The sequence below is a fragment of the Notechis scutatus genome, chromosome 2 (genome assembly GCF_049901735.1).
Source record: "Notechis scutatus isolate UNSWTSFEM ecotype Mainland chromosome 2, rNotScu1.2, whole genome shotgun sequence".
NCBI classification, from domain to species: domain Eukaryota; kingdom Metazoa; phylum Chordata; class Lepidosauria; order Squamata; family Elapidae; genus Notechis; species Notechis scutatus.
The window spans coordinates 225,725,373-225,742,140 of NC_142010.1; the positions used below are offsets into that span (position 1 = coordinate 225,725,373).

General features: G+C 34.1%; 1 protein-coding gene across 4 annotated transcripts in view; it reads right to left on the reverse strand.

Annotated features, from left to right (window-relative positions):
• Positions 1 to 16,768, reverse strand: part of FAM81B (family with sequence similarity 81 member B) — a 45,163-nt gene that overhangs the window by 3,484 nt on the left and 24,911 nt on the right. For all 4 annotated transcript variants that reach the window (XM_087958169.1, XM_087958166.1, XM_087958168.1 and 1 more), the window contains 5 exons: positions 13,391 to 13,649; positions 9,894 to 10,012; positions 6,688 to 6,817; positions 2,351 to 2,457; positions 818 to 953 (listed from right to left, as the gene is read on the reverse strand). In XM_087958169.1, the coding sequence (XP_087814295.1) occupies positions 818 to 953; positions 2,351 to 2,457; positions 6,688 to 6,817; positions 9,894 to 10,012; positions 13,391 to 13,649 (751 nt within the window). The remainder of the gene's footprint in view (positions 1 to 817; positions 954 to 2,350; positions 2,458 to 6,687; positions 6,818 to 9,893; positions 10,013 to 13,390; positions 13,650 to 16,768) is intronic.

Below are 16,768 nucleotides of genomic sequence, written 5' to 3' on the forward strand. Positions count from 1 at the left end.
CAATAATTTTAATCTATAAAATACAACATTTAAAACTTGCTGCATGGTGCAATAATTTAGAATTAGCAATCATACAGTATGTCTTTTAAATTATTTTATAAAACAACTAAATTGGCTCCTTTTGAAACTAAAGTGAACTGTTCCAGTTTATCACACCAAGGGCTCTTCTCTCACAAAGGACAAATTTGAAGAAAGTTATATGCAGATAGAGAGTCCTGGTCCTGGATCAGCTACTTTCTGAAGCTAAACACTCTGCCTAAGTGCTTGCATGAAGCCAACATCCTTCCTCTTGCCAAAAACTCAAGCTGTAATTCAGATTACAGTTTGAAAAAGGAGCACTCTGCCATCTGTTAAGAAACTTATTTAAGATGGCATATTTTATTGCCTGTGACTGAAAGAACAACATCCATAATGTAGCAGCTTAAAATCCATACATCTCTGACTGTCCCAAGTCCCCAAAGTAACCTTAGTTTATTACCTTTCTCTAGCAATATATTGAACACAAAAAGCAAAGATGAATGGGCTTTCAATGTCTAGTAATAAAATCTGATTGGCTCCTATGCTTCCTTCAGGTGTTCCTGATTTCTGTACTTCTGTTGTAGATTCTTTGTGAGATAATCTTCTCACCATCCTCTTTCCCAGGATTCTCTGCTGGCTCATTTTCCTTACTCAGCCATGTGAAATCCCTGAGAATGTTAACCAGATCTAAACACTTTACTTATCTGTTTAAAATCTTTCTGCTCTTCTTTTATAAAAGAAGCTTTTTGACACAGCATATTATGCTTGTATTCTTTGCATGAATTACAAAAGTACTTGCCAATCTGTCCTTGATTGTAGCAGAGAGCTGGTTTGTGAAATGGACTTGCTCTTGTTCAGATCTCCGTAACTCACTTTCCATCCACTTTCGTTGGTTTTGAATTTGATCTTTAAAATCATTTAAAATGCCATTTATCCTAGTATTTAAAGAGAAATTCTTTTTAATTTTCATGAAAATAAAGCATAAAACATGCAGTTCTTCTATATCATGATCTCACTACAAAAGCAATTTGAATAACAAGTGGGTTTTTATGTTAATTTTTTCTTAATTTTCTAAAACTTTCTAAAATTTTCTTAATTTTCATTCATGTGGGTAAAAGCTTCACTCAAACATAAACCTATTCAGATTTCAAGTCATGAATCAGATTTATTCCATATACTCTTCATTTTTGCCAATTTTGGTAGTTAAATACCAACAATGGTGGTATGGTTTTAGTTTCAAGGCTATAAATACTTATATGATATTTGATGATATGTATTCACCCAACAAGAGAGATCTTTACAATGTATTTTGAAAGTGATCAAAGCTTATGCATTTTGAAGCATTGTAAGTCAATTTCTGATCACAGCTTTTACATTAGCAAAACTAGATCTTTTGCAAGAATAGGAAATAAGTTGAACATGAGCATCAATGTATCTGTGTGTGTGCATGCATGTGTCCACAACCGATGAACATATATATGTAAGGCAAGAATGAAGTGAAGAAACAACATTTCTCCAAACACTTCTGAGTTGTCTTCTTATCCTGTTTTTTAAAAACATACTGATTTTACAATTAAATATAAATAGTTCTTCATCTAGCATCTGAATTAGTATTTCACACCTGACTTTAAAAAAACATTCAGAAAGCAACAGTATGCGACTTATTAAAGCAGCTGCATCTTTTCAAGTTTAAGCAGCCCTTTCAGTAGGGCTTTCACTGAAATAATATCAATCTTAGAAACACACAGTTACTTCAATGAGCGTAGATAGGTGCTGCCTTTAAGCACTTGTGTTCAAAAGCAATTCTTCAAAAAGAAAACAAGTATAGTACAGCTATATTTTACACTTTTTTATATGTTAGGAAAATAAAGATCTGATAGAGTTATGTATAGCATGGATGCTCTCCCAACCCATTTTTATAGTCTTTTTCCTTCTCTAAATCCTTAAAGTTTTATTTAATATTTTATGCATTTATAAAGCAAATTTAGAAAGTGCCTAATTCACTCACAGAATGACTGTCTATAAAAACCAATTTGCATTGGTTCTTATGATTTTCTGTCTTTCTACTTATTCTTTTGTATTACATAAGACAAGTTTTGTTCTTACAGCTATCAGTGAAAGCAAATAAAAGCACTGTGCAGTTTCAGTTAAAGCATTGCATCAGCTTTGCAAAAAAAGATTTATGTGATTTTGTAAACATTTATCTTTGTTGGCCTGTCAGGATTTTTAAAGGCAAGTAAATTAATTTGGTGGTGTTCTGTCATGCCAATACCATTGCACCATAACTTCTCACCAAGCACATTAACATAATTGAAAAGCTTTGTTCCCTTACTTGAAGTCCAAGAGCTGCAATTCATGGTGTTGATCACCCTGTATTGTCTTTAAATTTGAAGTCTGCTCTGAGTTTGAAGTCTCTATTTTGCCTAAAAGATGCATTACCTAATAGGAACAACAACAACAATAAAACATTATGAACTGAAATCCCAGCATTTACATTAAATACTTATTATGATTGCCGTGACTAAGGGAAAAGTCCGAATTTCAGATAGACTCATTTTTATAACCTTTTCTCAGAATTAATTTTGCTGCATAGTAAAAGATTCTCATCAACTATTCCAAAATAATTATTAATGTCCAGTGTTTGTTTGATTTTTTATAGTCTTTTTACAGAAATGATCAGATTATACATAGGCTGCTAGAGAGAAAGTGAAGATGAGACCCTTTTCTCTAATATTCTACATTTTCAGGAAGAGCTATACTATGTGCTAATCCATTTGGAATAGTCAGCAAGTAAGAATCTTTTTCCTGCGAAGGTTTTAATTGTCCTACTTCTGTCATATTTCTGCATGAAAGACTTACCTTTGTTTTTACATAATGACTGCTTTGGATAACAATCATTTGCAGTTATGACAGTGATGAAAAAGTAATTTGGCAACCAATCCTTAGAGGGTCTCTAAAGCAAAGCAAAGCTAAAGTATGATTGTAAACACAGTCTTGGTTTCTCTTGATGACTGCTTCACTTAACAACCAAGGTTCCAGTTCCACTTGTAGTTGCTAAATGAGTACTACTTGTACCAGTAACTCATGTTATATGGTTATGCAAGCATTTGTTCAGTTTTTTCATTGGTTGCAGAAGAAGCTTTCAAGAATTATGGGCAAGTTTGAAAGAACTTCATTTTACATTTTCTACACAGAACACAACAAGTATGTCAACAAGTATGATCCTTTGGTACAGGAAAAATACAAGATTTGGGAAATTCATATGGCGTTAATAGTAATAAGGACATCAGATAAACATTTCTTTACAAGGGGAACAAAGCCCATATTCTAATAGAGAGCTGGATAAACTTTTGTCTGTGGGATAGTTATGAAAGCTTCTGCAAAAGTCCCACCTAAGATTTTGCCCCTTCCTCAAAGCCTTCATGTTCCTTATCAAGAAGAGTTCAATGCACATATAAAGTCAGATAATTTCGAAGCTTATAGATGGCCTACCTAGGTTGACCATTCAGCTCAAGAACAGTGATAGACATTGACAGCTGTCCAGGAATCAAATTAACAAAATTTTCTCCTTAATTAAAATACAGAAAAATAACGGTGTGAAAAATGTACTTAAAAGAACAATTTTTAGTATGTGAGCCAGATAAACTTCACAAGATTTTTAACAGCAAGCTACTAGGTACGATCGATTAGTCTGAGAGTATAACCACGTAAAAATTTTAAGTGTATTAATAACCTGGGAATTTTAATGGAAGAATAATATTAATTTACCCTGAACATTATGGTGCAGAAAGTTGGTATATTACCCAGTTTTGATCTTTAAAATATATTATTCACTTTCAAAAAATTTCTGGAAATATAATGAGAAGGTCAGATTATTTTTTTATATTCAGCAGCAATACAGGCTAACTTGAACAATTCTGAAAAATGATTCACACCAGTATGAGATAAACCAGTATGAAACAAATTCCTATTTCAACCTACAATGCTGTTATTATACTTCATTAAATCACATATCTCCTCAGAGTATATAGAACTGGCCTATAAGCAATAACTGCTAAAGGCAATTATCTGCTTCTGATATCTGCTTCTTACTGAAAAGGTTGTCAAATCCCATTAATGGAAGAATAGCTAACCAAGCATGTCTCAATGTCTAGAATAATTTCCTATCTTTAAAGCAAACTGGGAACAATGAGTCATGATGGCGCAGTGGTTGGAGTGCAGTACTGCAGGCTACTTCTGCTGTCTGCAATATGGCAGTTCAAATCTCACTAGGCTCAAGGTTGACTCAGCATTCCATCCTTCCAAGGTGGGTAAAATGAGGACCCAAATTGTTGGGGGCAATATGCGGAGACTGTAAAACTGCTTAGAGAGGGCTGTAGAGCATTGTAAAGTGGTATATAAGTCTAAGTGCTATTGCTATTTTTATATTATAATCTAAAACATGGATTTGTACCACATACAAAAAAATGTGGATTTATCTATGCATAGAAATTATATTTTTATTTTATCAGATACAGAATTCAAAATAGCTATTTTGTAATATGAACTGAACGTAGAAATGTGCTGTTTAATGTGAAAATTCATACTGGATTGACCATAGTCTTTGTTACTCATTTTTAGCTTTTAGCTTAAATTCAGTAGTGATTCTTAGTCCATTAATGTGATTACTCAAATCTAATTATATTTTAGAAAAGTATATGACAATTTAAAATTCATCTTTATATATTTTTTCAAAGTGTTCAAAGTGAAAATAATAATAATCCAAATACCTTTTTACTTCAATAAATCTTCTTCAGCAAGAACGGATCTAAGAACATAACTCTATCCAGCATTTAACTTTAATTTAAAAATAAAAATAAAAATCTTTCTTGGAATCTTAACTTTGAATGTCTAATGTGTGGGGTCTAGTTGAAGGTACCAGAGAGCAAAAACAAAGAAACAAAAAAGAAAAACAACCACCCACAAGCAATTTTGCTCAAAATCTTTAATGTAATGAATTACATTAAAAATACTCTCAATAATAAAGCTCAAGTATAGAGAGGTTAAAATTAGAACGTAGTTTTTATCCATTTCATAGAACCATAGGCTGGAAAGTATCTTGGCGGTCTTCTCGTCCAATTCCCTGCCCAAGGCAAAAGTCCTTATACAATTCTGGACAAATGGTTACCTAATCTTTTCTTGAAAACATCTAGCAATGGAGCACCCATAACCCAAGCTGTTACATTGATTCTCACTGTCAGGAAATTCACCCTTAACTCCAGGTTGGATCTCCCCCTGATGAGCTTCCACTCATTGCTTCTTGTCCTGCCCTCAGGTTCTATGGAGAATACATTGACCTTCTCTGTGACCACTGTTCAAGTATTGGAAGACTGATATCATGTCTCCCTAAGCCTTCTCTTCATTAGTCTAAAAATGCCTAGTTCCCTTAATCATTGATTTAGCCTCCAAATCTCTTATCATCTGTGTTACACTTCTCTGCACACTTTTAGGACTTCACCATCTTTTTTATATTTTGACCAGAACTCAATTCCAAATACGACCTCACTAGTGCAGTAGAGAGCAGTACTATCACATCCTGTGTCATCCCTCTTCTATATTCTTTTATATCTCTGTTGATCCAATCTAGGATTGTGATGGCTCTTTTGGGCAGCTGCAGCAGGCTGCTAACTCAAACTTAAGTGGTGATTCATCTGAACATCTAGATCCCTCTCACAGGCACTATATTTGAGACAGGTACTCTGCCTATCCTTTACCTGTAGCGTAAATGCAGGCCCTTACTGTTCTCACCATTGAACTGCATCTTGCTGGATACGGCCCAATGCTTAAGTCTGTTAAGATCCTTCTGATAAAATCCTTGACTCTATACTACAAAATATTAGCATTTCCCCCCAGCTTAGTGTCATCCACAAATTTAATGAGCACCACTTCAAACCCCTCATCTAGTTCATTTATGGAAGATATTGAAGAGCAGTGGACATAAAAGAGAATCTTGAAGTATCCCACTGCATACTTCCTTCTATGTAGATGTAGTTCCATTAAGAAACACATGTTGAGTGCAGTTGGCCAGCCAACTGAAATCCACCTCGTGGTAGCACTCTCTATCCCACCTTCTTCTGTCTTACCAAGAAGTAGGCTGTAGTCTACTTTATCTTGCTGACATCTAAGTATACTATATTCATAGCATTTCCTTAATCCACTAATATAGCCACTCTACCAAAGAAGGTAATCAAGTTTGTTTGGTATGACCTGTTTTTTTTAACAAACATTTAGAGCAATAATGCTTGGGAATCTCAGGACCTTTTCTGCATTACAAAAAATATCAGGACCTTTTCTGCGTTACTGTATATCTTTCTGTGTTTTACAATTGTTTAATAAACTGTAATTAGTCAAAAATGATGTTAGACATGATAAGTATTGTGATCACACAGCATCATTTCTCAATCTCCATATTTCAGCGCTGTACAATATTAATTGTACAATTGGCTATTGCAATCATTCTGGGTCTTAATTCCATCATAATGCTGCTAAATCTCCTTCACCACCTCTATAAAAAAACCCATCTGTTTTTTTCTTCTATTAACATGAGTCAGCAATTTTAAACCAAATGGAAAAGTTGAATGATTTCTAACATACAGTACAGATAAATAAATTCACTTCAGAGCCACTCACCTTCATCTCAATATTATTCATATAATTGTCCAAGGAAGACTGAACAGCTTGAAATTCTTTCTCTAGTTTTGAAATCTCATGCCTGCTGATATTGATATCTCCAGAGAGTTTGGCAATGCTAGCATCGCATCTAGAAAGTTGATAACAAAGAAGAGGGTAGTTTCTGTATTTCCTCCATACCATAAATTCTCTCTTCTATTAATCATTCAGAAGTATATCTCCAACAAGCAATTTTCTTCCCTAAGAAAGGATTGTGTATTTTATACCTTTACTCATTTCTGATTCTTGAAATCCTTAGTTTCAGATGTGTGACTACTCACTTCTGCTGGCTCCTAAGCTATAAAATTTAACTTAGCTGCACTACAGTATTTATTTCCCTTTTTAATTTACCCTAATGCTAAGTACATGTGCTCCTCATTTTCCAGGATATTTGGAGACATGATAAATAAAGGTGTAACTCTTTCCCCTTTCTTATTCCACTTCTATGGACTTTTCCAAAAAATCTCCTATGGTTCATAGTCCTTACACTTTTCATTCCTCTTCTATATTCTTTTATATTTCTGAGGCAAAACCAACAAACCCTTGTAGCATGATGAGAATTATCAGCAGAAACTTTATGAATCAGAGTTCATTTTATCAGATATATGAACAGTGGCTCATTAAATTTAAATATATGTAGGTGGATTGATTATGTAACATTAAGTTGTTTTCAATTCCTAGCAACCACACAGATCTTTCTTTTCCATATCAATCTATCCCTGTCCTATTCTTTCATGTCTCCCAGTAGTGTACTCATTGCCTCTATAACTGAGTCCATTCACCTGAGTCCATTACTCTTCTTCTGTTTTATCTATCTTTTTCGTCATTAAACCTTTTTCTAGAAAGCCTGGTCTTTGCATCAGGTATCCAAAGTAGGATAATTTGAGCCTGGTCATTTGTCCCGTGAGTGAGAAGTCTGGGTTGATTTGTTCAAAGATCCATAGATTTGGTGTCTTGGCTGACCACTATATTCTATCTTCTCCAATACCAATGTTCCAAAACATCAATACTCTTCTTATCCTATAGAATCCAACTTCCATAGTGTGTCACAGAGAATATCATGGTTTGTACAAGTCTGATCTTTGTAGGTATTAGACGCATCATAGTGCTTAAATATCTTCATGCCTGCTCTTCATCCCCCACAAACACCCCACATACCAGATTTTTTAAAAGAAGTTGGAACAGCTATTCTGCCAATTTAAGATGACATATCATTCCACACATCAAGTAGATTTTGGTTCGCAAAAGCTTATGACACCAAAAACATTCTTTCAGATTTGTCTGACATTTTTACTGATGTGACATAAACTATGTGAAATCCCCAGAATAGTTTCTGAATAAACTATTTCATAGAAGAATTTTAATTTTCTTCTTTTCTGAGTGCCTTGCAACATGGCATTCTTTCTTCAAGAATAGCCTTGCTGCACATTATGTGTTTGTATGTGCATTTGTATGCATGTGTATGCATGCATATATCTATATCAGCACAAGAGAGATTATATACCTGTGTACCACAAAGGGTCCATATTCTGAAATAGTTTATTTGCTGCTTAAGGAGAAGACAATTTCAAATACATATGAAAGTATTAATAGCGACATTCATTTCATTTTATTTCATCTGTAAACCATCCAACACCAGAGCGACTCTGGACACCTTTCACTTTATACGGATAGAAAAAAATAAAAGAAAAAAATTCTCTTTTACTGGTGATTTTTTTTATTCTTGGCAACTAGGCCAACTCAGTCTTTCTTTAGGTGAACACTGTAAGCAGGTGATATGCAAAAAGTGCTTACATGGTTGTATGAATCATTTCAATGTTCTTTGTCTTAGCCCAAGAGTAATTATTCATACTCGGTTTCATTAAAATATATCTTGTATAAATACAAGTACTGGTGCTATGACAGGAGTTGGTGCTGATCTTAGAGATTTGTGTTCCAGCTCTTGGTTCCTCTAAAACAAACAAGCAAACTAATAAATATCAGAAGTTGTCCCTGGCTTAACTTCAAATCATTAAATTATACATAAACATTAATTACTGTATATTTTAACAATCATACAGAAAAATTCTATTATTTTCATTGTCAAACTACTTCATTCAAGACTGTCCATAGAAATAGTTAAAAAAAAAACTCAAGATGAGGGTCATTTCAGTACAATCAAACTTCTGCCTGTTTTTTATGCAGCCATAGCTTGCAAACACAACTGACTGTGTTAAGTATATTTAATTCTGACAGTGTGCTTCTAAGTCCACTAATATGATTTATATGCCAGCTTCTATAGTAATTTTACTTACAGGTAGACCTTGCTTAATGATCACAATTGGCATTAGCAACTTGGTGATAAACAATCACATGACCATGATGGCCTTACAACCTCCAAACTTCCCCTTCAATCATTAAGTGAAGTGATGCAATTGCTATGCGAAAAATCAAGAAGGGGCCAACCTATTTCCAAAGTACCTGAAGGCAGGACAAGAAGCAATGACGGAAACTAGTCAAGGAGAGAAGCAACCTAGAACTAAAGAAAATTTTCTTGACGGTTAGAACAATTAATCAGTGGAACAATGTAGCTCCAGAAGTTGCAAATGCTCCAACACTGGAAGTTTTTAAGAAGAGATTTGTCTAAAATGGTATAGGTTTTCCTTTTTGAGGGGGGGTTGGACTAAAAGACATCCAAGGTCCATTCCAACTCTGTTATTCTGTTACAATTTTACTTCCACTTTCTGTATTAACTCTGCTTGTTGCAAGCCAGTTGCAAAGCACTTTAATGGTGATCACATAAATATAGGTCACTGCAATAGTCGTAAATGTTAGAATTAGTTGCAAAGTTACTTTTTAAGCACCTCTGCAACTTCAAATGGTTGCTGCACAAGGCAGTTGGTAAACAAAGACTGCCGGTACATTAGTGGCTGCAGAGACAGCCATAGAATACTTCTAATTTCTTTCAGAGGTAAGAGAAAAACATTCTTCAGAGACAAGGACAAAATTCTTGTTTGAATTCTCTGTCTCAATTTTAGGTGCAATATTATATTTAAGCAAATCCTAAAGAAAACATTATTTTCTCCTCAAAACTGTAATGTGCAGGAAAGAAAAGCATATGGGCCTGTGCTCACTAAAATTAAAACATGGTTTATCAAGGTGAGTGAAGGTAGCTCCCACCAACATACCTGGCCACTCTTCCACGTAGGTCCCCAACTCCCTGCATCTGTTTATGATCCAGACTTTGCACAGCAAAATTAGTTCCTGATGTTACTTCATCTCTGGCTTTTATTTGTCTCTCCAACTCCTGGAATTTTATAATCATTGTAAAGGGCAGTTATATTACATCAGTTGGGAAGGGAAATAACTTATACTAAAACAGCTGGGTCACTTAATTTTGGAACCCAAAAGGCACTGTTAGAATTTGATCTGGTAACAATTTAGAATTACATTACAAAATAGATTGCCTTTGCTGGTATTTGTTCTGTTGCCTTACAACAATAAAGTTGGTAGTACCTTTGGAACTTCTTAAAATATGCAAAAGTAGTATTTATATGCATATATCACACAAACATAGATAGTAAAACCTCAATTTTACAGATGAATAAGGAAGAAAGGATTATCCTTTAGGACTAAATATTCTAAACTGTGCAACTCTTTTATACATATATTTTATACTTATATAACATGATTTTCTTCCTGTCTCCATTTAATTATATCCAATGTTCAGAGATTGCCTGAACAAGTCCCTTCAGTTTTCTTGGCAAGGTTCCCCCCCCCTCAAGTGGTTTGCCATTGCTGGTGGGACTAGAACTCACAATTGCCTGGTTTCTTGTCTAACCCTAACCACTACACTAAACTGGTTCTCAAGATATTATATATCCATAAAATGGCAAATGGGTATTTTTCACTGCATATGGAAATTATTAAACTAAGATCAAATGAACAGAGCACATATATTGCTTTCGATAGTCATTTTCAATATAAAAATGTTAAGAATATTAAAAAGGAGGAAATATCTAAAGATCATTCAGAAACATTTTAAAATGAGAGACAGGCTAGTAAGCCACATAATGGAATTAGAATGAAGGTTTTTATCCTGTGCCTTAATTACTAAGCAAGCAGGCTGGAGAGTTATGCTATATTAAAATAAGCAAAACATGAATGCTGAAAGCAGTGTGCCACATATAATGGCTCCTTTTTTGTATCCATGAGGAAAAAACCCATCTACTTCTCATATTAAATGAACTACTATACATTAGTATTTAAACTGAAATAAACGTAGGTATTTTAAGTAACAAACAACTAAAAAATTCAAATCATGGTTCAAGTTCTACCTTAAAAACTTTAATTTGAAAAAAAAAACCAGTGTCAGGAACTGTGATTTGTTTCAAAGTAAAGAGAGGTGTCTGGCCTCTGTTGCCAGGAAAAAATGGAAAAAAGGTTGAGCAAAGTGGTCCTAGGCTGGTCATAGCTTATGCAAATAAAATGAATTCAATATACATGCAATGACCCACTAAGGATAAGTTCATATATTGTGTTGTTTGGATTGTATGGTTTTAGTACAGTATAATGAGCTTGTGTTAATAAAACACATTTTATTGCACGATTTGGATCCAGACAATATAATTATTCTAGTCTCGCCTGGAGATTTAGTTTTAAAACTATAGTACCACAAATGACCATTATTTAATAGAGTGAACGTATGCAGGAATCAAGACCTCAATAAAAGTCATTGCCTATGGCCAGGTTTTGGAAAACATCTGATTTTGTCCAAGCACAATATTCTGTTACTGACATTATCATTCTTGGCCTACATCAGTGGCTACAAACTACTCACAATATAAGTGTACAAAGAAAGAAAACATCATTGCCATGTTTTCTCTAATGTATTTTAAGTACTTTATTATTTTATGACTATCATTGAGCTTACTAGCATTAGGTATTGTTGTTAAAAGTTTTTAATTTTCTCCCATAATCTCAAACATTCTAATACAAAAATATGCCTGTCCTATTAATGGTATTTTTATTTATATACGGTATGTGAAATTTTGATTGATTTGCCTTGCTGTTTTCACAGTGGATAAATTCATGATGACTTTTAAGGCATTTTCAAACATGCTGTGTAGTATTAATGGAACCGTTAGAAAAACTGTTAATGTTGTTAATTTGTCCTTTTTCCTGATGGCCTCTTCTATATAAGGATCCAAATTATTCATGGTTATTATGGCAGGCTCATATGTAAGGGAAGCCAATTAAAATTATTTTACTGTCTGAAAATATTTCATTATATTTTTTCCCCAAAAGCCTTGGCATGTATGTTTTGTCTGGGGATCTCTTCATCTATGGACATTAACCAAGCCATTTATGCCAACACAATAATTTCAGAAGGGCATCCCTTCATCTAGTTCCATGCCCCAAGATGAAAAAGTGGGACAGGATAGCAAACCAGGATCTTAGGGCAACTCTGTCTGTAGAATTCCAGTCGTGGAGGATGGTAGAGAAGAACAAGCATGGCACTTTAAGTCCTTCTAGAGCTATCCATCAAAAGCAACTCCAGTTTCATTTCATCTGTCCTATCTTGATGCATTTGGGGGAGGGGGAATGTGGGAGTAGAAATGGGAAAGCACTTAAAATATCCAGTAAACATGTTACACAGTATATTAAGCATTATATTAGGCATGTTAGGCAGCATATGAGGCAGTATAATATTCAGTGAACATGTTAGGCAGTACAATGAAAATGTAATCTAGAAACTATTTTATCCTACATTATGAGATAAGAGAATTCTGGACTTTTAAATTTTGAACTTGTAGTGGATGCGTCAGTATTTATATGTATCTACATGGCTGTGGGGATTCTGAATTCTCGTAGCCTGTGAGTTGAAGGACATGAGCCATGGTGGCAAAGTGGTTAGAATACAGTACTGCAAGCTACTTCTGCTGACTGCTGGCTGCGATTTGGCAGTTCAATTCTCACCAGCTCAAGGTTGACTCAGCCTTCCATCCTTTTGAGGTGGATAAAATGAGGACCCAGATTTTTGGGAGAAATATGCTGACTCTGTAAACCGCTTAGAGAGGGCTGTAAAGCATATAAGTCTAAGTGCTATTGCTATTTATTACTATGTTTCAGCTGTACCAGGATTCTTGACATGCAGTTAGGATCCTTAAAGATTGCTAGAAGGCTATAGTAAAAATGTGGGGGAGGTTTAATCATCTAAGGAAGACTTGAAAGAGTTTACAACTGCAAACTATCTCTGCATTCCAATGAATGAAAGCGCAAGCAAAATTGAATCAAATGTTATCTGGAAAAAAAACAAACCACCTTTAAGCTAAATTGACAAACACAAAACTTTTCCAAATGTATAGGATATGTATGTATAGAAAAGTTTAGGAACAAGCTATACAAATAGTTAATCTGTTTTAATCCAGATTTTCAAAGTGGTTATTAATTTTAGGAAAGTGGAAAGAGATTCGTCTGTACCAAATGCCTCCATCATTTGAAGATTTCCTCCATTTAAATGGTGTGATCCTTAAATACCTTGCTGATAGAAAATAGGCAAAAGGTTCTCTCTTCCTAGGAAGAAAAAAAGCTTCTAAGAAAATGTAATATGAATCTGACCTCTTTGAAGCTGAACATTGCATAACTTCTGAATATTTAATAAATTGCTAGCAACAGCTGATACCTCTATGTCGTGGCTCAGCTTTTTAACAACACTTGTGATTGTCTGGATGTGATTTTCCAATAGCTGGTGAGCTGCTGCCTCCCCTTGCTGAAAGTTCTTATTTCCCTGAAGGTATGAAACAATGCCATCTTTGATCCGAAATGCCTGATCCAGAAGCACAGCAGTGGTACGCTCCTGATTAGATAGTCGGTCTTCCAGGGAATTCACTCTGCTTCCAGACACATTAGGAATTGCTGGTAGAAATGGCTGGCTTGGAGTTCTGGAATCACACGAGAGAAGTAGAAAATTAAAGGTAAATCCTTTATTACTGCATCCAGCTACAGCAACAAGATAAAATAATGAAGTACCTGTAGGTGACAATTTCTGCCTATAACTCATGTGGCATATGGGTAATGAATGACTCAATATCTGAAAAGCTTTTAGATTAGAATGATGGAGGAGGAGGAGGAGGAGGAGGAGGAGGAGGAGGAGGAGGAGGAGGAGGAGGAGGAGGAGGAGGAGGAGGAGGAGAATTCAACTTTGGAAGAAGGACAGATGTGTTGTTAAAAAGTAAACACAAGAGTTGTTTTTCCTATTTATTTATTTATAGTCCAAGACCAAAGCATAGAATTTAAAAATATATCATAAAATTATAAAAACATATTTTAGTAGTAATAATTAAAAATGTGGAAATAATTTTCTATTCAGCTTCAGTAGAATTCTGATTCTACTGGTTCCAAGATTAAGGGACAAATATATTTCCAACCATAGGAGCACAATGGCTTGTGTGGTTAGGACACTGGCTTGATAAACTGCAAGCTCATGTTTGAGACCCAAGTGCTGCCGTGGGGTGGGGTGAGCTTCCATTCTTCACATCAACTCCAGCTTCTGCTGGGGACATGAAAGGAACCCCCAAATGGGCACCCCCCAAGCAACAGTGATGTCACTGGCTAATCCTTTCAATCTGGAAGCGATGCCTCTGACATGAGTGCAATGCGATTTTCTATCATCTGAATTCTTCCATGTACATCTCATACAAAAATTTTAATTTATACAATAATGTCTGTATTATTATTTGCCTTGTCTTTTAGAATTGGGCCTAAAAATTCAACAAAGAAATGGCAAATTATTTTAAACTATTAAAAAATAATAATAACATTGTTCCCAATGAAGATTTTTAAGCAGCGAAGGAGAAAGAAAAGGGAAAGGATTTGTTTTTTTTTCTCCTCTTCCTATACTGACAGCTAAGCAACTTAAGCAAGGAATTGGAAAAAAAATCCACTTTGACATTAATAGGCATTTAATGCTGAAAATAAAAAGTCAAAGGGATAATAAAGATTTGTGGATAATTAAAAGCTTTTGAAAACAGGAAAGGAGAGAAAAAGAATAAAAGGGCAGGATCTGGAAGGGAGAAGACTGCCTGGAATTAAAAAGAACTTACAGTAAAATCTCAACAAGACTTTCAAAAGATAAATCTTAACTGAAACATCGCAACAAAATAGTAAAACCCCAGGAAGAGAAAGTGAAAAAAGAAATAAGAAGAAACAGCTTGGGACTATTTGGATTATTTGGTGATCTCTGGATTCTTGGTTACTGCATTTGAATGACTAAAATCAATCAGGTGGTTGTTTAAAAGTGTTTAAAATGGCTCCACTTTTAGAAGAATTGAAAATGGAACTTAAAAAGTACAAAGAAGATGCAAAAGAAGGGAGAGGTTCTTTTGGCTTCGTATTTCAGTTCTTGGAAATGGAGATTTGGAACTGTGAGAAACAACAAGAAATGCCCGCAGAACAAGAAGATTGCGACAAAGAAGAAGCCATCTTTAATGAACAAGTAGTCTCAGGTGGGGAAAAAAAGGAAAGGGGGGAAAGAGAATGGAAAGTTTAAGATTGGGAAAAACAACCCAAAAAAAGAATAGAGTGAAAAATAAGTATAAAATCAGAAAGCAACAGAAGAGGGAAATGCAGAAGAGAGAATTAGAAGTAGAGAGACAAGGGAGGGAGAAGGGGAGGGAGAAGAAGAGAGGGAAGAAAGAAAGGAAAAGAAGCTATAAAGGACAGAAACAAAATATAGAGAAACAGGGCCAATTTAGAGATAATGGATGAAAATCAAATTGAAAAAGGAATTCTGCAAAGGTACATAAGACAGTATTGTTATATTAGAAATAGAAATAATTTCAGAAAATATGAAACAATGTATGATTAAAATGTTTGATAAAATAGTTATTGTAACTTAGTGGAATGCTTGTCAATAAATAAATGTAACAAAATGAATATAAAACATATGTGAAGAGAAATAAGGGAAAAATTAAGTATGGAGATTATACGTGTCTTTAAGGAAGTATGATATTTAATTGAAAAGAAATGTTAAAGATGTTAAGACTTTAATGAATATTAATTATAGAACTGAATTGGAATGGTTTTAATTACATATATTTACAATCCTTTTTTAAAAGAATATAGTGTGTATTATAAGAATGTAACAAGCAGAATTTGATTGGAAGTTATGTATTATGTATTATATTGAATGTCATAACCTTAAGGTATATATCGAAGTTTAAATAAGAGTTGAATGGATAAAATTAAAAGATATAAAGGTGTCATACTCCAATTAGTAACTACAGGAGAAAATTTGTCTAATGAGAAAAGAATATGAAATTGAAACAGAACAGACAAAAGTACAAATATAATGATTTGAATTGAGATGAGATAATCAAAATAAAATTTAGAAAATTAAAAGAGGCAAAAAACTAAAAAGAAAATGCAGAATAGTAATAAGATATGGAATAGAACACAAAAATGAGCATAAAATTGAGTTTATGTCTGTATAAAGAAGTGTAACCCGGGACCATGCTATTTTCAAAAAAGATGTTTTACTTGTATTTTGTGTGTGTGAAAACCCAAATAAAACTTTATTAAAAAAAAAGAAAAGAAATGGCAAATTATTACGCTATGATTAAATAGTTAGCAAAATGTCTTCTTGAGCCATAATAGCTGGCAATATATTCACCACAAAGAATCTTCCATTTTGCCTCTGGCAGAATACATATCTATCTTTGTTTCGCTGTGACATTGAAAACTTAATTCTTCACTCTCTGTATTAAACCTTTTCTTCATAAAGTAGGTTCACATTTGGGAAGTGTATTTGCAGTTGCCTACTCAGCAATTATGTTTATGCAACTGCACACAAAATGTGTTTCTTTGGGAAGCTCTGGAAATGTTTTTAAATCATCCCAAGATTTCTTTAGATTAGTTTAAGGCAGCCTGATTCTTAGTGCAATCCATTAGGATTTACTATATTCTTTTTAATAATTGATGTAGCTCTTTAATATGCATGTTCTGGTTCATGAGCTTTTATCTTTATTTTATAGCAACTTTATGAGGTTAGTAAGTTCTCGTA